The 22815-nt window shown below is 53.8% G+C and overlaps 3 protein-coding genes across 3 annotated transcripts; all 3 read right to left on the bottom strand.

Moving 5' to 3' along the window:
* Positions 1 to 266: 266 nt before the first annotated feature.
* LOC142092084 (feather keratin Cos2-3-like) lies at positions 267 to 1091 on the bottom strand. Its single transcript, XM_075171821.1, has 2 exons — positions 946 to 1091; positions 267 to 579 (listed from the first exon to the last, which is right to left on the bottom strand). Exons 1-2 carry the CDS (start codon positions 1089 to 1091, stop codon positions 267 to 269), a joined length of 459 nt encoding a protein of 152 aa, XP_075027922.1.
* A 10479-nt stretch (positions 1092 to 11570) lies between these two features.
* LOC142092085 (feather keratin Cos2-3-like) lies at positions 11571 to 11985 on the bottom strand. The gene has a single exon (XM_075171822.1). The coding sequence runs from the start codon at positions 11937 to 11939 to the stop codon at positions 11634 to 11636; it is 306 nt and encodes a 101-aa protein (XP_075027923.1). The 5' UTR covers positions 11940 to 11985; the 3' UTR covers positions 11571 to 11633.
* A 3950-nt stretch (positions 11986 to 15935) lies between these two features.
* On the bottom strand, positions 15936 to 17285 carry LOC142091713 (feather keratin Cos1-1/Cos1-3/Cos2-1-like). Its single transcript, XM_075171092.1, has 2 exons — positions 17074 to 17285; positions 15936 to 16694 (listed from the first exon to the last, which is right to left on the bottom strand). The coding sequence occupies exons 1-2, from the start codon at positions 17140 to 17142 to the stop codon at positions 16359 to 16361; spliced, it is 405 nt and encodes a 134-aa protein (XP_075027193.1). The 5' UTR covers positions 17143 to 17285; the 3' UTR covers positions 15936 to 16358.
* Between the last annotated feature and the right edge of the window lie 5530 nt (positions 17286 to 22815).

Raw genomic sequence — 22815 nt, forward strand, 5'->3', positions numbered from 1 at the left:
AGTGCAGGCTGGCTTTGGAGAGCCTTGCAGCCCAGGGGAGCAGAGGAAAAGAACAAAAAGAGAAAGAAAGAAGTAGGTGGAAGAATGGATGCAGAGACATGGGCCATGTTTTCAGCTAAACACAGGCTGCTCCTTCCTGAGAGCATTTGCAGGAGGAGTTGAGGGTGGTGAATTCCTGTGAAAGCAATGGCCTGAAGATTCATTCTTTGCCCAGCACTACGTCTGTACTTCCTGGGGAGCCTTCCCAAGAGCTATGTCCAGTAGCTTTAGCAGGGGAGGCACCTTCTGCCACAGTAGCGGCTGGAAATGCCAGAGAGGTCACAGCACCCAGAGGTGATGGGCACTCCATCACAGCTGAGGATGCTGCCAACAGCAGCAGAGGTGGAGGATCCCACAACGGTGTTCTGCGGGTAGGAGCTGAGGATGGGGCCGGGCAGGGTTACCACCACGGGGGAGGGCTGGATGATGATGGTGGAGTTCTGGCACTGCCTGACACAGGGCTCATTGCAGCTGTTGGCCAGTGGGGTCGGGCCACAGGGTCGGCATGGCAGGCACGGGTTGTAACAGGACATGTCTCTAAAGGTGGAGGTGCACCTGGAAGAGAGGGCAGGGAGGAAGCAAAGCACAAGGGTGGGTGAGGAGCAGCCTGGTTTCCCTGTCACAAAGCAATGATGGCCACTGCTGAACTGAGAGGTGGAGACTCGGCCAGGAGTCACATGGTCTTCATTGGCTCAGCCTGACAGGTCCCTACAAAGAGCAGGGAGGCTCTCTCCCAGTGAATAAACCAAAAGCCCCCCCAGCCACATCCCAGCCTCTCTCTAATCAGACTTCCTCCCTGCTTCCCTCTGTCATGACAAGGAGCTCCAGGACTCAGCAGAGGAGAGAGCCAACATCAGTTGCGATGTCCAACAAGAAGAGATCTCGCTTTGGAAGAGGAGGAGAAGGGGCTTCAGACTCACCTGCTTCCCAAGGAGAAGAGGGCAAGAGAAAGGGATGAGAGAGCACGGACTTGGGCTGGCTTTTATACCTGCCCTTCTTTGCCGCAGGACCAGAGGCCCTTTGCAGAGGTAACAATTCTCTGACCAGCTCATCTTGAATGCAAACCATCGCAGCTAATGATATGGGCTGTGCTTTGGTTTCCAACACTGATGCCTTTTCATTTCCAGATTTGTGCCGTGCCCACTCCCCGATGAAGGCTTCTCCTGAGCACTCATGTGAAAGGCCCCAGGATTTGGAGGGCAGGAATGCAGCAGTGCAGGCAGAAGACTCAGCTCAAGTGCTGGAGGGGTCCAGAGCAGGCAAGTGACGTCAGCCTGGGTCACTCCGGTGGGGCTGAAGCATTGTTCTCAGGCAGAAGTTCCACCTGTCCTCAGCTGGATGCCCAAAGACTCCAGTGCCATATGCCATGTCCATCTCTTTCCCTCCCTCCTCAGCTCACCCCGATGGTCACTTCCTGTTGCCTCCCCAGACGTGCATTGTGCTCCTAGGTTTTGACCCCATCCTGCCTAACACTGCCCTCAGGAAAAATTATTGGCCTGTTTTGATGCGTCTCCTCTCTGTGCTGTCTGTGAGCACACAAACAATGCCATGGGCATGCCTGGGGCCCTGTCCTTCCCCCAGAATGCTCCAGCCCTGCTGCAGTTCTCCCCAGCTGTCCTCAGCAGAGTCCAGGTTGGTTGTGTTCCTATGGATATTCTTGTCTTGTGTGCTGTTGTGAGCAGCTGTCTTTGTATGAATGCACGTGGGAGCACAAAGTTGTGCCTGATACCACACTGGTGTGCAGGAACCTATGTGTGTGTCCTTGTGTGTCCCTCATCAGGAGGGAATGTGCTGCTCACAGCGGGGACATGCTTTGTCCATGAGCACCAGAAAGCAGCAGGTTCCCAGGGTCAGAAGGAGGCCGGGTGCACTTGAAGGGTGATGGCATGAAACTGCCAGAGATCTGTCCAGGGAAGAGGCACTGAAATGCAGCTCCTGCCTCCTGAGCCCACCTTTTCCTGCCCTCCAAAGCTCACACTCCGCTTCTTCCACTTTCAGGCCACAAGATGATTTCACTCCAGTTTGGAGCCTTACATTAATTAAATATAACAATATTGGGAGTGCCTCAGCATGGCTGGCAGTCCCCTGCTGCCTGCCTCTCCAGAGCAGGTCACAGCTGCTCTCCCCCACGCTAGAGAGTTCAAAAGGATGGGCTTTGCTTTATGGGCAAGGAGAAAGGCTGAGGAATCCTGCCCACCTCATGCTGGCCATCCCTGAGTGGATCTGCAGTGTCAGTGGTGTCTGGGGTGGGACACAGCCCCCCCCGTATCCAAGCCAATGTCAAATGTACTTGTGCAGCCTGGTGCCGTGTGAGGCAGGGACTGAGATCTTGGATCAAACAGGTACTGAATGAAAGGAACGTGAAGCCTGGTATCACTGTGAGCAGAAGGACAGACCCTGTGGCTTGCACAGGGAAAGCCAAAAAACTCATGGCTGCTTTGATATTCAGCCCCCAGCACCACCATGTCCCTCATGGAAATCTCAGTCTGAGTGTCCAGCAACTGCTCTTGGGAGGGAAGAAACATTGGATTTGAGGCTGCATCTTCCAAATCCTGATGCTGTCCCACAGGGGTGTCCAAACCAGATCCTTTTTCCAAGAAGGGCTGTACATAGTGTATAAAGTTCTTGAACCCATCTCGCCACCTGAATGTTTGTCTGCCAGAGCTAAGGTTCAGTCGACAGTGCAGTAGAAGGCTTCGCCCCTTCCCTTAGGAACCCTTGGTGAGATCGGTGACAGGGAGCTCTGCTGGGAGAGCTCAGCCAGGGCTAACTCCTTGCTCTGTAGAGCTCCTTCTGAGCTGAGCCTCTTGTGTAGCTGAGGTCCAAAATCATTGTGACGGGCACTGTGGAGAAGGGAAGGGCAGGGGAAGTGTATATCTGGAGTTTGAAAGGGCCTTTGACACCCTCTCCTGTACTTCCTGAGGATGAATGGGTTCATTAGGAGGCTGAAAGATGGGTGCAAAATTGCCTGGACTACCAGGCTCCAAGAGTTGTGACCATAAAGAAATGGGCTGACTGGAACCTCATGAAGGTCAAAAAGAGCAAGGGCAAGGTTTTGCGTCTGGGGTAGAAACCAGACCATGCAGTCACACACGTTGGGGAGTCACTGTCTAGGAAGCAGATCCACAGAAAAGGCTGCGTGGTTTTAGGAGACACTTAGCTGAACCTAAGAGAGCAGCGTGCCCTTTTGGCAAAGAAGACCAACAGCATCCTGAGCTGTGACAGCCAAAGTGTTGCCAGCAGGTGCAGGAAAGTGTCCCTGACCCTCTCGTGCTTGTGAGACCACATCTGGAGTACTGCTAACACATTGGGGCTCTCAGGTCCACGAAGAGTATTGACGTACTGAAGCAAGTCCAACAATGGCCACCAAGGGGGTTAGGGCACTGTCAAACATGGCAAGTGAGGAGAAGCTGAGAGAACTGGGCCTGCCCATCTTGGAGAAGAGATGTCTCAGGGAAGACCTTCTTGCTTTCTACAACTACTTAATCAGAGGAGGCAGAGAAGATGGACCAAGACACTGGAAGTGCTCAGCAATACGAGCAGAGGCAAAGGACAAGCAACTGGGACATGGAGAAATCCGATTAAGCAACAGGCTAAAAGAACTAAGAACTGGAACGGGTTTCCCAGGGATGTCGTGCAATGTCCATCCTGGGAGGTGTTCAAGAATGGACTGAAATGGATCTTGAGCAACCTGGTCTACTGGGATGTGTTGTGAGCAGGGGGTTGATCTAGATGACCTCTGGAGGTCCCTTCTCACCTATATTCTGACTGTGTAATTCCCACCTTATTCCTGCCCTCCCTGACCCCTGCACACCCATGGGCACATGTGTCCTCACACCGCCTTTGCCTCAACACAACTTCTAGGCGTTGTGCTGGGACTGCAGAGGGGCAGCTGAAGGGAGGCTCTCACCCTCCTCACTGCCACAGCAGGATACCAGTGGCTGCTCTTTCCAGCCCCTGAGCTGGGAGACAGCTCTGGGAAGCTGGTCCATCTCCTGGTCAAGTCCGTGCTGGTGCCCCAGGCTGCCCCTAGTGCTGTGCAGCCTTATTCTTGCTGGGGAGTCCTTGCTGGAGGAGGGGAGAGCCCATTCCCTGGGAGAGCAACTTGTGCCCCTGCAGAGCCACTGAGTCCCTCAGCCCAGGCGAGACCCCGAGCAATACCAGCGCAGGGCTCGCCCCCCAGGCAGAGCTGGCGGCGGCGGAGAGGAGAGGAGGCGGTGGAGAGGAGGCGCCGCGGCCGGAGCAGAGAGCCGGGGCTGGCGGGGGGCAGCGCGGCGTGGGCGGTGGAGAGGAGGGATGTGGCAGTGCTGGGGCGCAGGGCTGGTGGGGCTGGCCGCGGTGCTCCTGGGTCGCGGGGCTGGCGGTGGTGGATGGGGGGGCCGGGCCTGAGCCCATCATCTCTAGCATTACCAGTTTGCTGGCATGTACGCCTGCCTTTCCATGCACCCAGTCTTTTCTCTGTGAATTTAGCAGTTATTATTCCCCTGATTTCAGCCCTCTTTCACTGTAACACCCACTCTCACTCTCCACTCTTCCACTCTTCCTCTCATCATCTCTCTGTCCACTCCGCTTTTTACCCATCTCTCCAGAACCCTACCAGTTCTAACTCCTTTTCCTACTCTCTGACACCCCTCTCTCATCTCTCCCTCTGCTTTCTTTGTATCTGTAGGCACAAGGCTGCTTTCCTGCATCTCTCCATTATTCCATACATCCACTCATCCCCCTGTGCATTCAGCATTTCTTCTTGTTCTGCATTCAGCCCTCCTTCCTTCACTGTAACACTTGCATTCTCTTGTCTCCTCGTCCCTCTTCATCCATCCATCCATGAATCTGGTTTTCATCCCATTTCTGCATGCATCAATTCCAAATTCCCCGCAGTATTCTCCCCTCACTCCACACACCCGCACTATGATCACTCTCCATCCCTGGTCGAGGGCACATCGACCCATCCGTTCCCGTCTGGCTCTGTCTCACTGCCGCTCTTCCTAACCATTTCTCTGAGAAAATCAGAGCTGGGTGACTTTTGGTGATCTTTGTCCTTTCCTCTTCTTTCTCAGCAGTGGCTGCGGGCAGAGACCAGGTGCAGCAGGAGCCGTCAGCAGAGACCACCGCTGGGACCAACATCACCATCAAGTGCTCACACCCCAACATGAAGTCTTACAAATACATCCTCTGTTACCGTCAGCTCCCGGGCTGGGCCCCCGCATTCATGGTGCTCGGTCACAAAGGGTCCAAGGAGCTGCAGGAGGCGCCGGGGCGGCTGTCGGTGGCGGCAGACCGCCGGTCCAGCGCCCTGTGGCTCGCCCGGCCCCGGCGCGGGGACGCGGCGGTGTATTACTGCGCCGTGGGAGACACGGGGAGAGTAGCTGGGGCTGCGGCCGGGCACGAACCACCGCGGCAGGGCTGGGCGTGTGTGTCGGGGGCGGGGGGATAGCCCCACACTGCCCAGCACTCCACCTCCTCATCATGCCCTGCCCAGCCCCAGAGCCCAGGGCAGTTCCTCCGCGCGACCAGCACCAGCATTGGCATCGGCATCGGTACTGGCACCAGCATTGGGTCTGCTTAGGCCTCGCAGCCTCCACAGCTCATAGCCCTGGGAGGTTCCCTGACGCGGGAAAATATCATAAAACAGTATTACACAGTGCCGCAAAATGATAACCATGACCCAGCTTCAAGTGGTGATAAACAGCACAACAGGGAACATATACTACACGTAAGGTATTACAGAACACAACGTTGAGAGCCAGCCCGACAACTTTGAGAGCCAATAAATCAACATTGTGACCAGTGACTATTAAACCAATATGATGAGTGCTTATAACAAATTTGCCTTAACATGCTCTGGTCAGATCTGTCGTTATCTCAACGCTTTGTGCCGCTCGTTGGGCGCCCACACCTGTGCACACTGACACCACACACACTTACTTTCTCACCAGCAAAAATGTGCGTGTACACAAACACATGCACAGACACACACAGATATGCACTTGTTCACACACACGCTGGCAGACACTCACTCTCACAGGTGAGTTTGCAAATGAACATGCAAATGTCAACACACAGGCACAAACACGCCCACAGGCCCAGGCAGATGCATATGCACATGAGGAAGCACAGCCTCTCCCCACACTCTGAGAACCAGGAGGCCACCGGCCAGGTCTCTGCCTCTGTGCCCCTGACAGCTTTAGGCAAGTCCTTGAAAGCCCAGTGCCAAGAAGGGAAACCAGGCGCCAGTCATCCCTCGTGCATTTAATGACAACAGAGGGCTTTTGGGCTTTTGTGGGTTGGACAGAAGTAGTTCAACCGATTGTGCCCTCATTACAGGAAAGAGAGAAGGTGTATTGGGGTCCAAGCTGCAGAGTCTTTTTTAGACATTCAGCCTATTCACATGCAAAGTGTGTGCATGAGAGACAAAGTCAAAGCTAGAGAACATCCCTATTGCTGCAGCTCCAGGGGTTCCCAACCTAACAAGTCAAAGTAATCCCAAAATCTGACAAGATCCAGCTCATCCTGGTGATCACTGCAGGGCGGCTGTGGAGGTCTGGGACCAGTACCAGCTTCATTGCAGGGAGAGGTGCCGCCCTGACATGCTCAAACGGCAGCAAAGGGTTGTGTGTCTGGGGTGAGCCAGATGCCCCGCAGCTGCAAATGCTGAGGCTGGGACAGCAGAAAGGAAGCTGGCCTGATGAAGTTGCCTTAAGAGAAATACCCTCTCTTCAAAAGGCAAACAGATGTTAATTAGCAGGTGGCATCAGGAGGAGATTTCAAACTGCCTGAGCCAAGCCCTGATGTCTGTCAGTTAACCTGGCTCATTAGAGTTCATGGAGCTGCGCTGCTGAGAAGTCTGTCTCCTCATCTGCTCTTAGCACTTGAGCTGTCTCCAGAGCCACAAGAGTGGTGCAGGAGGCTGTACCCAGCACCGCACAGGCACCAGGAGGACAAACCTTGTGGCCGGAGAGGCTCCCAGAAAAGCTGGCATTTTCCAAGGGTCCTCACCTGGCCTGGAAGGCTCCTATTCAGATCCCCCCATCTGTGACGTGCCTCCCTTGGAAGGAGTCCAGCTCCTAGCTATGCTCTGCAAGTGCAGCATCAGGAAGCAAGGTGCCAGCCAGATGGGTTTGTTAGATATTTTCTCAGAAAGCAGCTGCAGCATTGCTCAGGCAAAATCAGCTGCTGCCATTTTAGCCACCGGGCAGCCATAATAGAAGTGTACCATGTATGTAAAAACAATGCCCGTGTCAGGATCTTCCTTTGTTGGCTAGTGAGCAAGGCAGTTGCTGCTCTGATGGACCGTTACTCCTTGTCCTGTCACTACAGGCCCTGGTAAGAAGTCTTTCTCCATCTTTCTTTGAAGCTCCCTTAATATATGGAAAGACCACTCCCTGGAGCCTTCTCTTCAGGCTCTCTGGCTGAACAGGCCCAACTCTCTCAGCCTTTCTTCATAAGACAGGTGTTCCAGTCCTCAGATCAGTTTTGTGGCCATCCCCTGGAGGGCCTGCTCTAACAGGTCCATGTCTGTCTTTATTGGGAACCCCAGAACTAGGCGCAGTCCTCCAGGTGGAGGTGGAGGCTCTCTCATGAGAGCCTTGGAGATTTTCAAGACTTGACAGGCACAGCCCTGACCAGCCTGATCTAATGAGACCTGCTCTGAGCAGGAACTTGGAATGGGTGATCTGCAGAGGTCCTGTCCAACCTAAAGTATGCCATGGAAAGAGTAAAAATAGTCTGGCAGGTTTGTTTCATAAAGGCTAGAAATAAGGAGAGGACAAATGCAGATCCAAGTGGTTGTGAGGAAGCTGAGAATGGCAGGGTTATGGGAAACTGGAAAGGTTTGGTTGGTTTTGGGTGAGCCTTTGAGAAGCTGATTTATGAGATGGGATGAGCAGTGTGGCAAGGAAACTTCATTGATTGGTTCCTGAGATAGCTTTTTTAGATAGAGGGAGAAAGTCCACGGTGCCTGGGGAGCTGAGTGAGGCAGCTGATGTCTGCAGGGTTTCGGGTTGTTGACCAGTATGTTTGTGAGAGCTGCAGCCTTGGGGTGTGCTGACAGGAGCTTGGGGCTAGGCACCATGCAGGAGGCAGGAGAGGCCAACCCAGCCAAGGGCTTGAGGATGGAGAGAGAGGACACAGGCATCAAGGAAGGAGAGACTCCCAAGGTGTTGCACAGGAGGGTGTGTCAGGGAGGTTGGGCACCAGGTGCAGGCCTAGCCCCCTTCTACCCCTCACCTTGGAAAGGCAGAAGGTGTTGGCTGCACGAGCAATGTTTGTCACTGCTGGAGGAGAGAAGACCACAGCAGGGGCGTTTCAGGCGTGCTAAGAACAAGCATTTCCTCCTCCCCACTTCACTCTTTGTTCCCCTTGCAGAGTCATTTCCAGCAGCTCTGCTCTCTCGGGACTCTTGGTGGGGATGTATGGTCTTTTCGAGTCTCTTTCACCATGCAGGAGGATCGTTCTCAGCATGCACCTTGGGTGTCTCGTCCTTGCTGCCTTCCTGAGGCAACCACTGGGTAAGCATTGGCTTTGACTATCGGTATGATTCCTCTTCTTCCCAGGAGAGCCTCACTCCCTCCACAGTTCTCTGCAGGGAGCTACTCTTGAATTATGGGCAAATGTTGGGAAACATCAGATCACACGGGTGGTTTTGCACCGGCCTTCTCAAGACACTGTTACTGTGGCAAACAAAAGATGAGACTGAGAAGAAACATCTCCTCTCCTGATCACCTGAGACCACTTGCCTTCCTTTTCTCTTGCCAACCATTGACCTCTCTCAGCTGATCTGTCTGGGCCCAGTGTTGCACAGCTATATGACTGCAGAAGCTCTTTTTGATCTCGGCAGTACACATTTTCTGACCTTGCAACCCAAACACACAGGGCTTTTGAAAGCTGATGCAGGGACACGAAAGCTCCCCCATCCCTCTCACATTCTTAGGGTGTCCCAGTCTCTCTCCTGGCTGGCACGTGTCATGCAGCGTGCCCTGGCTGTGCGTTCCTCCTGCATTTCTGCACTGCAAGGGCTTCCTTTTCCCTCCCTTGATCTCAGAGCCTTCTGAGAGGACAGGGAATGTGGAGCAGGATGAAACATCTTCGCCGGAGTTCCCAGGTCTCTCACGCTGCTGGAGGTGTCCTGGAGCCAGCACAGGAGGGCCAGGCACTGCAGACTGTTCCCTGGAGACTCCAGGCAGCACGAAAGTGGAGACCAAAGCCCTGGGTGATAGCACAGCTTTCCTCTGGAGGTATCCCTGTGGGAGGTAATTGGCATTATTGTGCTGGGAGATCCACGCTGAGCTGACGTCTCAGACCTGCCCAAAGACACCCACCGCCTTGCTGTTCCCATCGACGTGGCTCTGGCTGCAGCACAAGGGACAGAGAGCCTTCTCCTCCAACACTTCGCATCCCCTCTTGTTTTGCCTCTCAGAGCCTTTCCCTGCACAGTCACTGACCCTTGCTTTCTTCCAGGCACCATGGGGCAGACCACCATCACCCAGCAAGAAGGACAAGTCACAGTAGAGGAGAGAGACACCTTCCAGACCACCTGCACCTACCAGGTCTCTGGCTTTGATGCCTTGTTTTGGTACCAGCAGAGGAATGGCCAAGCCCCACAGCGTATCTCATACCATGCAGCAGCTGGCCCCAAGCAGAGCGGCCGTCTCACCACGCTGCTGACCACCACGGGGAAATACAGCCTCCTGTGGCTGGAGGAAGTCGAGGTCTCTGGCAGTGCCTTGTACCTCTGTGCTGTGCAAGACACCCTGGTGCAGGGAGCTTCCTTGGCCGTGCAACAGCCCAGGGGAGGGAGGGGATGTGTCTGGGCAAGGCTGAGCTTGGGGGAAGGGGCCCTGAGGTGTCCCCTGGCAGCGCTGTTTCCCCTCTGCACCCAGGGATCTGCAGGGCAAGGTCCTCTTCCAGGATGTCAGTGGCTTGAGAGGAAGAAGAAGGTGGTGAAAGAGTCTCAGGTTCCCTCATTTTCACCATGTGTTATGTGGTTATTCTACCCAATGGCTTTGGAGACATGAGGGGCAATGCAGGAGGTTGGCACTGCTTGTACAAAGGTTCTTGTTGCTGCTCTTTGCTTTATGGTTTTCTCTAGTGCACATTGCTTCTTCAGGTATTCCTGCAGGCCTGCCTTTAGAGTATCTGATCTGGGATGTGTTCCTCCAAGGTCACAGTTCAAAGGAAGATGAAAAACATAAATAACATGCCATGTGGCAATGCTCTTTCCAGGAATTACAAGATTACAAACAATTTTGGAAAATACTCAGAACTGCTCTGTGAACCCTCCAGTTCCTGCAAGGCCGTGTGCTGGGATCCAGAGGTGGGCAAGAGGCCCTGCCAGGAGAAGCGCCAGCTTTGGGGAAAGCAACTTCATGCCTGGGGGAAGACCAGGCACAACAGAGCAGCCATGGGGGCTTGGACACTGTCCAAGCTGCTGTCCTTGGGGCTCCCTGTCTGGTGGGAGCTAGGTGTGTGTGAGAGGCATGAGGGCCCTGGTGTGTGGCTTGGCCAGGCTGATTTCAATATCTACCTGTGAGTTGCCTTTGCCCTGCACATGTGTGTAACCGCTGGGCTGTGCAGGAAACTTTGGGGTGTGGAGGGTGTATAGGGGAGCTGTCCTTGCTGTCCTTGCCCTTTGGTGTAGGCCATACTGCCTCATTCTGGAAACAGGTAGGGGGATGAGGAGGAGAAGGTGGGGCTGTTTTGAAGGCTTTTTCTCAGATCACACCCACTCCTGCATCCTTTGGGGCCATCTTCTGATGCAGCCTCCTTTCCCAACACAGGGCTATCCAAAGCAAGAGGAACTCCCTTCAGCACAAGCTTGTGAGCTGCTGAGCTCTCAGAGGCTCCAGCAGCACTAGGCTCCTCTCTAGGGGATAGCAGTGGACAACCTCCCCATCTGCAGGACAGGCTCTGAGGCCAAGAGGCCATATCTGAGCAGAGATGCTGGAATGTAGGGCCTGAACAGCACTGGTTTGGAGGAGCTGAGTGTGTCTTCCTCACCTCCAAGAGACAGTGCCTGGAAGGGACTCATTGCCCTCTGTCCCATCTTCCCATTCCTCTGGGAATGATGAAAAGTCCACTTGTGTCCTCACCTTTGCCCCAAACTACCAAAGCCAATACATTTCATCCTTGGCAACACGAGACAATGTCCACCAAGAAAAGGATTATGTGGAGGCAGAGGCTGGGATGCAAAAACTTTAATGACTCTGAAGAAGGCAACGAGTTCGCTTGTAGAGGAAGCGGCCAGAGCAGGGAGAGCACCACCAGCTGCAGAAAGTCTGTGCCCTACACACATAGTGGAGATCCCACAGGCCATCCATCTGCCTGCCGCACAGAGGGAGAGGGGCCAGCAGATACCTCAGGTTGGCTCTGGGGTTCTTATGGCCCAGAAGAATAGAAGACAAGAAAGAGATGGGAGAGAGTGGAAGGGAAGGAAGTCAGACTTTGGCCATGTTTTCAGAGAGCCCCAGCTGCCCTCCTTTAGAAGGGCAGCACTGGAATCTCAGGCTCTCTGAAATGGATGGCCGGGAGCTCTGTCCTCAGTCTGGCATCAGCTGTTGGTTTCCTGGGGATCCTTGTCCGGGCTGTCACCAGTGGCTTTAGCAGGGGGGACACCTTCTGCCATAGTAGTGGCTGGAAATGCCAGAGAGGTCACAGCACCCAGAGGTGATGGGCACTCCATCACAGCTGAGGATGCTGCCAACAGCAGCGGAGGTGGAGGATCCCACAATGGTGTTCTGTGGGTAGGAGCTGAGGATGGGGCCGGGCAGGGTCACCACCACGGGGGAGGGCTCGATGACGACGGTGGAGTTCTGGCACTGCCTGACACAGGGCTCATTGCAGCTGTTGGCCAGCGGGGTTGGGCCGCAGGGCCGGCACGGCAGGCATTGGTCGTAGCAGGACATTCTGTAAGGGTCTGGAGGTGCACCTGGGAGAGAGGGTCAGGAAGAATCAGAACACAGGCACAGGTAAGGACCATCCCACCACAAGTCGGTCAGCCTGCCATGAGTGTTTCAAAGGCACCTGCTGAGCCAGGAGGTAGAAACTGGGCAGTGAGGCCAAAGGGTTTCTTGGCCTCATCCTGACACAGTACTGCAAAGTGTTGCCAGGCCCAAAGAGGCTGCTGACTATCTCCTAAAAGAAGCGCCCTCTCCGCCAAGTTCTGGACACTCTCTGAGTCAGAAGAGCAACACCATGACCCAGCATAGGATGGAGGAGCACGCATCTCATGAACAGAAAAAGGTTGTGGGGAAAAGGCATCAGACTCACCTGGTTCCCAAGGAGAAGGAGGCGAGAGAAGTGGATGAGACAGCGAGGAGTTGGGCTGGCTTTTATGGTGGCCCTGACCTGCCCCAGGCCCAGACGTAGCTTCTATGGAAGCGGTAATTTTCTAAGGTTCCCATGATGAATGGAAAACATCCCAGCTATTGACATGGGCTGCGTGGTTGTTTTCCCTGGTGCCGCCTTTTCATTTCCTGCCTTATGCCATACTCATTCCCTCATGGAGAACCTCTGAGTGCTGGGTTTGAGAGGCTCCAGGATTTATGGGGCAGGAATGTGTCAGTGCCTGCAGAAGACTCAGCTCAAGTGCTGCATGGGTGTAGCGCAGCCAAGGGATGTGGGCCTGGGGCACACTGGTGGGGTTGCCTGCGGCCGCGTGGACAGGAAGGGGCCCTGCAATCCTTGGCTGGTTACCCAAGGGCTTCCTTGCGTGCGGACGTGCCATGTCTTTCTCTTTCTCTCCCTCCCAACAGGGTCACTCCAATGATCACTTGTAGGGTGCGGGGGGGATGCACTGCTGGCTTTCGTAGACTTTTAATCTTTTACCCAGGGTTGTAAGCAGACTTCCCCAGACTTTGGATATCGAGGGCTGCAAAGGTGAGTTCCTTCATTATTTCAGCGCTGCTCAAAATCAAATTTATGTGGGCCCTCCTCTACCACTGGGATGTTATGGGGTGGACAGCATGATGCTTGAAAAGAAAAATCACTTCTTGGCATGGCACACAGACAATCGAGGGAAGACTTTTCCTTGCAAAACATCTGAGTTACCATGGCCTACAAGATGTTTAAAAATTTTGAGAGAGGTCTCCAGTTTGCTGAAGTATTGCCTACCTGATCTTCTCCTGGCAAGAGAACATCTCCCTTGCTCTAGATTTCCTCCCTGGTTTCAAGGACCTAGGATTCCTAAAGATTGATCATGCTCATAGAGATTGAGGCAAAGAAGGCATTCACACCTCAGCCTTTTGCAAGTCCTGTGTTGTCAGGCTGTGTGGCATCAGAGAAGGCCCACTCATTCAGCTGTGGGACCACATTTCCCCTGGCCTTCCTTTTGTCACCTGTGTCCTTACAGATTCCCTTCTTGTTGCCATTGACATCCCTCGCCAGAGTCAGTTCCATGTGGGCTTTGGCTTCCTAACCTCATCCCTGCATGCTTGGACAGCATCTCTCTATTCCTCCCAGTTTATCTGTTCTTGCTTCCACCTCCTGTATGCTTCCTTCTTGTCTTTTGGTTTTGCCAGGAGCTCCTTGTCCATCCACGCTGGCCTCCAGGCATGCTTGCCTGACTTCCTCCTCATTGGGATGGTTTGCTTTTGAGCTTGGAGGAGGTGGTCCCTGGATATTTGCCAAGTTTCTTGGGCCCCTCTTGCCTCCAGCGCCATATGCCAGGGACTCTCCCAAGCAGCCTTTTAAAGAGAACAAAGTCTGCTCTCCTGAAATCCAGGGTGGTAAGCTTGCTATTTACCTGCCTTACTCCCCTCCGGAACTCCACCATTTCATGGTCACTGCAGCCAGGCTGCCTTTGATCTTCACAGCCCCAACGAGACCTCCCTTCTTGGTGCATATGAGGTCCAGAAGAACCCTTGTCCTCATTGGATCCTCTATCACTTGGGTGATGAAGTTGTCATCCATGCACTGCAGGAACCTCCTGGCTTGCTTATGGCCTGCTGTGTTGTCCCTCCAGCAGATATTGTGGTGGTTGAAGTTCCCCAGGAGGACCAGGGCCTGTGAATGTGTGGCTGCTCCTATCTGCCTGTAGAGGGCCTCATCCGCTGGTTCTGTCTGGTCAGGTGACCTGTAGCAGACACCCACTGCAATGTCACCCTTACCTGTCTTCTCTTTCTGCCTGCAAGTCAGCTGGAGCAGCTATGGGTGCTGCCATTACCCACTGAGGGAAAACATGAGGGCTGATACAGTCTACTCTTTGGATGCTGAAACGAGGGACATTCTCCAGGAAGCAGGTTTGGTGGCCTGCAAGCAAGCAAAGGGGTGTACGGCTGCTCTTCAAAAGTGCTCATCCCATGAGAAGCAGAGCGATCAGAAAAGGGGGAAAATAACTCCTGCTTTTCCAGGAGAAAAGAAGTCAGAGGCAGAAAAGCCGCTGCAGACTCCTGAGGACTTCAGCCCATTTATGAAAATTGCTACAAGAGATGCTGGTCTGGGTCTTCTGAAAGATATTTTGAGCAGCTGTGGTCATGGGGAAAGCACCATCTTCATATTTTACAAAACGCATCAGCATCGAGACCCTTTGCCAGGGGCCAAGCCAGAGCTGGGACCCATGGTTGCATTGGGTCTAGGTGGCCTTGGTCCTGATGGTCATTGTCCCTGTGTTGCCTCCTGACTCAGCACTGATTCCCACAGAACCTGGGCTGAGGAGACGTGCACTCCCATCCTCACGCCATGCAGGAATCCCTCTGTCCTCCATCCTGGTGCTGTGGTGCTGGCGGTGTGTGGAGTCTGTGTGAGGGCAAACCCCCACACCACAGGGTCCCAGACTCTGCAGATGTGGGAAGGACCCGGCCTGTGTGTGGGGAGCAGCGGTGGTGCACAGAGCACAAGGGCCACTTCAGCCCCAGGGCTCTGGGAGTGCTGAAGGAGCTTGGTGCCTGGGGGAAGGCACTCCAACATGTGCCCTATGGTTGGGCTGCTGCATGCCCTGTGCCATTCAGGGACAGCTCACGGATCCTGCTGAGTGCAGAATCAAACCCCACTGTCAGTGCCATGTCTCCGAGGAGCTGGGCGTATCTCCTCTCACACAGCACTTTTCTAAACCAGAGCTGTGTTGTGGCACTTGTGGGGCTGTAGGGTTCCTGGGCCTCAGGAAAGCTGTGCTTGAGGAAGAAAGGCAGCACAGAGCAGTGTTGCATGTTTGGGCACCAGTCACTGTCCTGGGCCTGCCTTCACTCCAGGGGGTGACAGGGGACTCCAGCGTGTGGCCTGCTGTAGCTGATACCAATACTAACTTGTCAACACCTCAGCCATCAGGTTGGAAATGGAAACAGGTGGGCCACGGCAGATGCTGTGCTGAAGGGTGATAGGGCTGCATGGGGAAGCTGTCCTTGCAGCCCATTGGCAATCGTGCTGGCCATGGCCCCTAGATCGGGTGATGGAGGGGAGGGACAGGTGGAGGAGGGACTGTGGGCCATCCCCAAGGCTATTTACCCATTCCCAATTCCAGCCATCCTTTGGCAATGTCTTTTTCTGAGTCTCCTTGTCCAGTATACCTCCAGCCAGAGCAAGAGGAGCACTCTTCCCCAAGAGCCTGTGGGACTGCTGACCTCCCCGGGACCTCCCACACGCCCACAGTTCCTCTCCTGAGGACAGCAGCTGTCAGGATTCCTCTTCACATGATGTGCTGCAGGGCCAAGGGGGTATTTCTGAGCAGAGACGCAGCAAGGCAAGGACCGATGGCCATTGGCTGTGACATGACTAGGGTTGTCTTCCTCAGCTTCAAGAGGCAGTGCCTGAAAGAGGACTCGCTGCAGTGTGTCCCACCCTCCAATACCTCTAGGAGTGATGAAGGGTTCCCCTGTGCCCCCACCTCATTCCCCTCCAAAGCAATGGTTATCTTCATCAGCAGTCAGGATACAGATGGAAAGACCACCTAAGGGACACAGGCAGGGTTGCAGCAAATTTTTTAATGAATTTCAAGAGGGAAATGAGGTCACTCCAAGGGTGGGGAGGAGCAGGAGCAGCCAAGAATCTGTTCCCCTTTTCCTGTGGCTGAGTTCCCACAGGGCATCTGTCGACCTGCCCGGCAAAGGGCAAGCAGATCACTCCAGGCTGGTTTCCTGGGTCCTCCCAGCAGGTTTGATGGGAGCACAAGACAACAAAGAAAAGAGAGAAAAAGGGTGAGTGGAAGACAGGAAAGGTAGACATTGGCTGTGTTTTCCGAGAGCCCAGGCTGGCCCCTTCCAGTCTTGCCCTTGCAGGGCAAGCCAGAGATGGTCAGCTGCTCTTAAAACAGCAGCACAAAGTTTGATTCTCCATCCAGCAGCACGTTCTGAGTTCCTAGGTGTCCTTATCCGAGGCCATTGCCAGCATCTTTAGCAGGGGGGGCATCTGCTGCCACAGTAGCGGCTGGTAATGCAGGAGAGGTCACAGCACCCAGAGTTGATGGGCACTCCATCACAGCTGAGGATGCTGCCAACAGCAGCAGAGGTGGAGGATCCCACAATGGTGTTCTGTGGGTAGGAGCTGAGGATGGGGCCGGGCAGGGTCACCACCACAGGAGAGGGCTCGATGACGACGGTGGAGTTCTGGCACTGCCTGAAACAGGGCTCATTGCAGCTGTTGGCCAGCGGGGTTGGGCCGCAGGGCTGGCAGGGCAGGCACGGCTGGCACTGGTTGTAGCAGGACATGTCGCGGGGCCTGAGGTGCACCTGGGAGGGGGCAGGGAGGAAGCAAAACATGGGGATGCATGAGGAGCAGCCTGTCACCACACCATGAGGGAGCCAAAGAACATGCAGGGCTAGGAGGTGGAGGCTGTGCAGAGATGTACGAGGGCTTCTTGGGCTCGTCCTGCCAGGCTCTAAAAAGAGCCACCATCTCCTATTCAGTTACTGATTAGTCCCTGAGTCCAGAAGCCACCTCAGTACAGCCCCAGCCTCCCTCCATGCCTAACCTCCTTCCCGCTTCCCTCTCTCCTAACAAGCAGCCCCATGATCTGGCATAGAAGAAACCTGGTGTCAGCTGAGAGGTCCACTGAAGTGAGACCTCCTTTTCGAGAAAGCAGAGAAGGACAAGGGGCTTCAGACTCACCTGGTTCCCTCGGAGAAGGAGGCAAGAGAAGTGGATGAGCGAGTGAGGAGTTGGGCTGGCTTTTATCATGGACCTCTACTGCCCCAGGCTGCCAGAGGCATCCCTTGGAGAGGTGCTTATTTTCTGACAAGCTCATCGTGAATGCAAAACATCCCAGCTAATGCTATGGGCTGTGTTTTGGTTTCCTGAATCGCTGCCTTTTCATTTCCTGCTTTATGCCAGGCACATTCCCCAGTGGAGGCATCTTTTGTGTGACAGGATGAGAGGCCCAAGCATTTCCGGTTGCAAAACATGTCAGTGTGGGCAGAGGACTCATCTCACATGCTGGAGGAGTCCAGGAAAGGACACTCGAGATAAACTAAACAGGTGGCTTAAACGACACACATACACACACAAATTTAGACTTCTAGTCATCTAGAGTTAATTGAGAAGACTCAAGGCATCCAAACAGAAGGTGTCTACACTGTGCAGGGCCACCGCACAGGTGATGGACTTCACGGAGTCATCTTCTGCAAGTCCTGTGTCCAAGGGTTCAGCGTGGCTGAGGGAAGACTCATGTGCGCTCGGTGAGAGCGGGAGATGTAGCTGGTGAGAGTAACGTGCCCCGCTTGAGCCCTTTCACCCACACAAAAGCCCTTTCCCTGCTCTCTCTCTGTCCCTGAGTACCGTGGACAGGGATATGGGCTTTAGCCTTGGGACGGAGGTGCTTGTAGGCTCTGGTGGGACAGCCTCTGGGTTCACTTCAGATCACATGATGAAGCAAGCCATGCACATGTTACTAGGTATGCAGGCCCTGCTGTGAGCTTATGCTAGCTGGGGAGTTCAGAGGCCACGACTGGTCAATTGCTGGATCAGTGAGTGCAGAAAGATGATTTGTCCCATTTACCGTGCACGTCTGCTTTGGGATGGGGTAAGTCCTGTCTGTGAGCTGATGTCTCTTCACTGAGTGTGGGAAGAGTCTGTAGAGTCTGTTAGAGGTGTAGGGTCCAGAGGAGGTCCATGAAAATGGTCAGAGCATTGGAACACCTCTCCTATGAAGAAAGGCTAAGAGAAGTGAGGTTGTTCAGCCTGGAGGGGAGAAGGCTCTGGGGGGACCTTCTTGCGGCCTTCCAGTATCTAAAGGGGCATTTTAAGAAAGAGAGAGAAATGTGTTTTATCATGGCCTGTAGTGGCAGGACAAGGGGCAATGGCTTTAAACTGAAAGAGTGTAGACTTTGGTTGGACATAAGGAAGGAATTTTTTACAATGAGGGTGGTGAGACACTGGAAGAGGTTGGCCAGAGATGTTGCAGATGCCCCACCATTGGAAGAGTTCAAGGTCAGGTTAGATGGGGCTTCGAGCAACCTGATCAAGTGAGAGATGTCCCTGTCCATGGCAGGGGGATTGAACTAGATGGTCTTTCAAGGTCCCTTCCAACCCAAACCATTCTATGATTCTATGAATTATGCTGGGAACAAAGACGGCTCTGTGAGGTCCTTGCCTCCAGGGCAGTGAGCTTGGGCTGAAAGAGTCTCTACACGAGGATGTCTTTGGCATCTGAGTTGGTCCCACACGGCTGGAAGGACATATCCCATGAAGGGATCTTGATCCATTTCATTCAAATCCCCTTACTTAGCTATATTTACTGAGATGCAAAGCATGGCACAGAAGTCAGAAGAGAAACCCTCTCCCTTGCGAGATCATTTGGGCAGCGTGCATGGCAGGAGTGGGGTGCGGCAGCACGCAGCAGCTTTGGCTTCTGTCCCCAGGGGACCCTCTTGGAAGAGTGAGGACTACTGCTCAGGAGTGGAATGTGTTTGGCAAGGTGAGGCAAGAGTGTTTTTGCCAAAAGCTGCTAAACAGGGAAGGAGGAGTTTAAAGTAGGTATGGAGGGGGAGGTCTCCCAGAGACTGAAGAGAAGGGAGAGCACAAGGGGTAGAAGCGGTATGCATGGGGGGCAGCACGCCAGGGGAGACTCTCTCACTTCCCCTGTGGCACAGGTGGTGGTGGAGTTACATGCCTGCTACACACCTCCTGCTCAAGAAGAGGGGGCAGATGATGTCTTCTTCAGGCGATTGGGGAAAGCCTCACAGGCCCTGGTACCCATGGGTGACTTTTACCACCTCAGTATCCGCTGCAGGAGGAAAATGGCTGGGCACAAGCAAACCAGGACATGGCTGGGGCATATGGAAGACAAATTTTTGATGCGGGCAATCCATGCACAGACTAGGAGAGAGGCTCGGTTAGACCTGCTACTCACAAATGAGGAAGAACTCTTGGATGATGTAAAGTTCAAGGGCAGCCTTGCCTGCAGTGACCATGAGACTGTGGACCTTAAGATCCTCAGAGGACTGAGCAAGACAAACAGGATGACTACTGCCTCCGACTTCAGAAGAGCACATCGTAGTCTTGTCAGGGACCTACCTGCTTGTCAGGATGCCATGGGAAACTGCCCTAGAGTTCAGAGGTTCCCAGGAGAGCTGGAGAACCTTCAAGGAGAGCCTCCTCAGAGCACAAGGATGGTCCTCTGCAATGTGTGGAAAGGTGAGTCAGGAAAAGCCAGAGCACAGCTGGAGTGGAACCTTGGAAGGGAGGGAATGAGGAAAGGTACCTCTGAGTCTATTGGCAGCAAAAGGAAGGCTAAGTAGATGTGGTCTCATTGCTCGGTGAGGAAGAGGACCTGGTGACAAATGACAGGGAAAAGGCTGATGTACTCGATGCCTATTTCTCCTCAGTTTTTAGTGATATGGCTTCTCCTCAGGCCTACCACATCCCTGCGCCTCCCCGCAGACTCCATGGGAATGAAGCAGCACTCACAGTAGTGGAAGAAAGAACTAAGGAGCTCTTCCTACCATTTGGACATACATAACTTCACGGGACCACTTGGGATGCATTCAAGGGTGTTCAAGGAGCTGACTGGACAGTCCCTACTCAGTCCCTGGAAGGGGCAAATACTCTCGGAAGACTTTTTGAAACTCATGAAAGGCAGGAAGGAGATTGAGTGCATCTCACATGAGTTTACTGAGGGCAAATGATTCCTCACCAACATCATCGCTTTCTGTGAGGAGGTGAGTGGCACTGTGGGGAAGGGGAGGGCACTGGCTGTGGTCTACCTACACTTTAGCAAGACCTTTGCCATGCCCTCATGGCTGCACTCATAGCAACACCCATATGCACGCAGAGGTATGCACACACAGAGGCATGCACACACACAAATATGTGTGGTGTTGGGGAATTTTTATTGTACCCCTTGAGGCAAATTAAGTACATGCTTTTGCTTAGATATGAAAGAAGCTCCTGCCTGACCTTAGTGGTCTCCTCAAGGGTCTGGGACCCAGCCCCTGCCCTTGCAAAGAGACCGCTGCCACGGTGACACACCATGTGGCAGCAGAAGGGTGTTTCTGGGACAAGCCAGACTCCACTTAGGCTACAGACACTGGGGCTGGGACATCAGAAGTGATGTAGTAGTGAACTGTCTCCAGAGTCACTTGAAGGTAAACACCGTCTCTTCAAAAGGCAAAGAAATGTAGAAGGGACATTAGCTTACAGAGCAGCTGAAAAAATGGTTTGGCTACCCTGTGAATGTTCATGCATTCTTTTTATTTTTTCCCCAGTTTGAATTGATGTGCTGGCCTTTTTTCTTCTTGTGTTTTCCATGCAGGTGCAGGTGGTGTAATTGCCTGTAGGAAGAGGGAGCTGCCTGGATGGATCCTGTGCCTTTTTCCGTCCTTGCCAAGACCTCCTCAGTTGTGCTGCCAACGTAGAGGTCATGCCAAGAGCCAGTAGCAGTGCCCTGGCAGTGCTTTGGCCAAAGGGCTTGCTCGTCTGTCAGAAGAAATGCCATCCCCCCTCTTCTACAAGGACACCTGCAGATGGTATCATCATTGCGAAGGACCTGAGGTACCTTCTGCTTCTTACAAGGTTTAGTGTGGGAGAGTTAGGAAGTCCAACTGTGCTGCTCTTGATGATGGTTATGAAGAGTATGACGAGGGAAACGAGATTTCAGACATGCAAGGGAAACGCCCTTATAAAGCTTTTGGCCTTTGGTCATTCTGAGATACGTTTCATGAGCCATAATTCCCTCTTGATGGAGGACATAGGTGTGGGGATTTCCATTCTTCCACTTGTACACTTTTGTCAAGACATCTGAATTGTCATGCAGGAAATGGGATATAAGACTGTAGTAGCTGCCAAGAGACGTTACCACTGATCAGAAGGGATGACATTTACACAGAAAACCCCCCTCTCCCCGCAGAATGGCAGCCAATTCCTGAGCACAAAATCCCTCTGAGCCTGCCTGCAGCTCTCTTGGGAAGTGCACCCAAGAGCATCCTTGCTGATCTTCAGGTTCTCCTGCATGCTCTGTAACAGAGCAATTTGATCTCCCTCAGAAAGACACTGTTTCACTGCCTCCATTTCTGTGCTGACTGCCCTCAGCTCCCACATGATTAGCTCCAATCTCCAGCCTCAACGCATTCAGCAGCATGGCCGAATTTTTTCTGAGGCTCCTGCCCATAGCAAAAAGGAACGCCCTTCCTCGTGAGCTCATGGGGCTACTGACCCCTCAGGGCCTCCTGTCTCTCTGGCCATTTGTGGGCAGAGACACAGCAAGGCAAGGCCTGATGGTCCCTGGCAGCAGAACAGCCAGGGATGACTTCCTCAGCTCCAAGGGATGGTGCCCAAAAAAGGAGCATCTGCAGGGAGTCCCAACCTCCCATTCCTCTCCCAATGGAGAAGGGTCTCCTTGTGCCCTCACCCCTTTCCACCCCAGAGCAACACCTTTCTCCTTTGGCAGCTTGGGGAGCGTCCGCAGAGGGAAGGAGCACATGGAGGCCAGGCTTGAATGCAGCAGAACTTTAATGAGACAAAAGAGGGAAACAAAGTCACTCCAAGTGGAGGACAGCAGTGCAGGGAGCCCTGGGGGCAGCCAAGAGTCTGCGGTCCTTGGCTGTGAAGAAGTTCTTGCATGATGTCAGCCTGCCTGCCCCATAGAGGGACAGGAGCCAAATCGTCCCCCCTAGGCTGGCCCTGGGGGGACCTTGCTGCCCAGGAGAACTGAAGCAAACAAAGCAAAGGGAAAGAAAGGCAAAGCCATTCAGCTGTACTGAAAACTCATGCAAAATCTTGATCCCCTGCCCAGCACCGTGCTCTGAGTTCCTCAAGGTGTCTTCTTGGGGCTTTCCCAGCATCTTTAGCAGGGGAGGCACCTTCTGCCATAGTAGCGGCTGGAAATGCCAGAGAGGTCACAGCACCCAGAGGTGATGGGCACTCCATCACAGCTGAGGATGCTGCCAACAGCAGCAGAGGTGGAGGATCCCACAACAGTGTTCTGCGGGAAGGAACTGAGGATGGGGCCAGGCAGGGTCACCACCACAGGAGAGGGCTGGATGATGACAGTGGAGTTCTGGCACTGCCTGACACAGGGCTCATTGCAGCTGTTGGCCAATGGGGTCGGGCCGCAGGGTCGGCATGGCAGGCATGGATTGGAGCAGGACATGTCTCGGCCCTGGAGCTGCACGTGGGAGAGAAGCAGCGACAAAGCAGAGCACAAGCATGGGTGAAGAACAGCCTGGTTAAACTATCACAAAGGAACCAAGGCTAATACTGAGTGGGGAGCTGAAAGCTATGCTAGGAGCCACATGGACTTCATCACCCAATAAAAAGCAGCCTGGCCGGGGAAGGCTCTGTCCTAATTCGTAAACCAAAAGCCCCCCCAGCCACATCCCAGCCTCTCTCTAAGCAGACCTTCTCCACACTTCCCTC

This window comes from Calonectris borealis, chromosome 22 (assembly GCF_964195595.1).
Source record: "Calonectris borealis chromosome 22, bCalBor7.hap1.2, whole genome shotgun sequence".
NCBI lineage: Eukaryota > Metazoa > Chordata > Aves > Procellariiformes > Procellariidae > Calonectris > Calonectris borealis.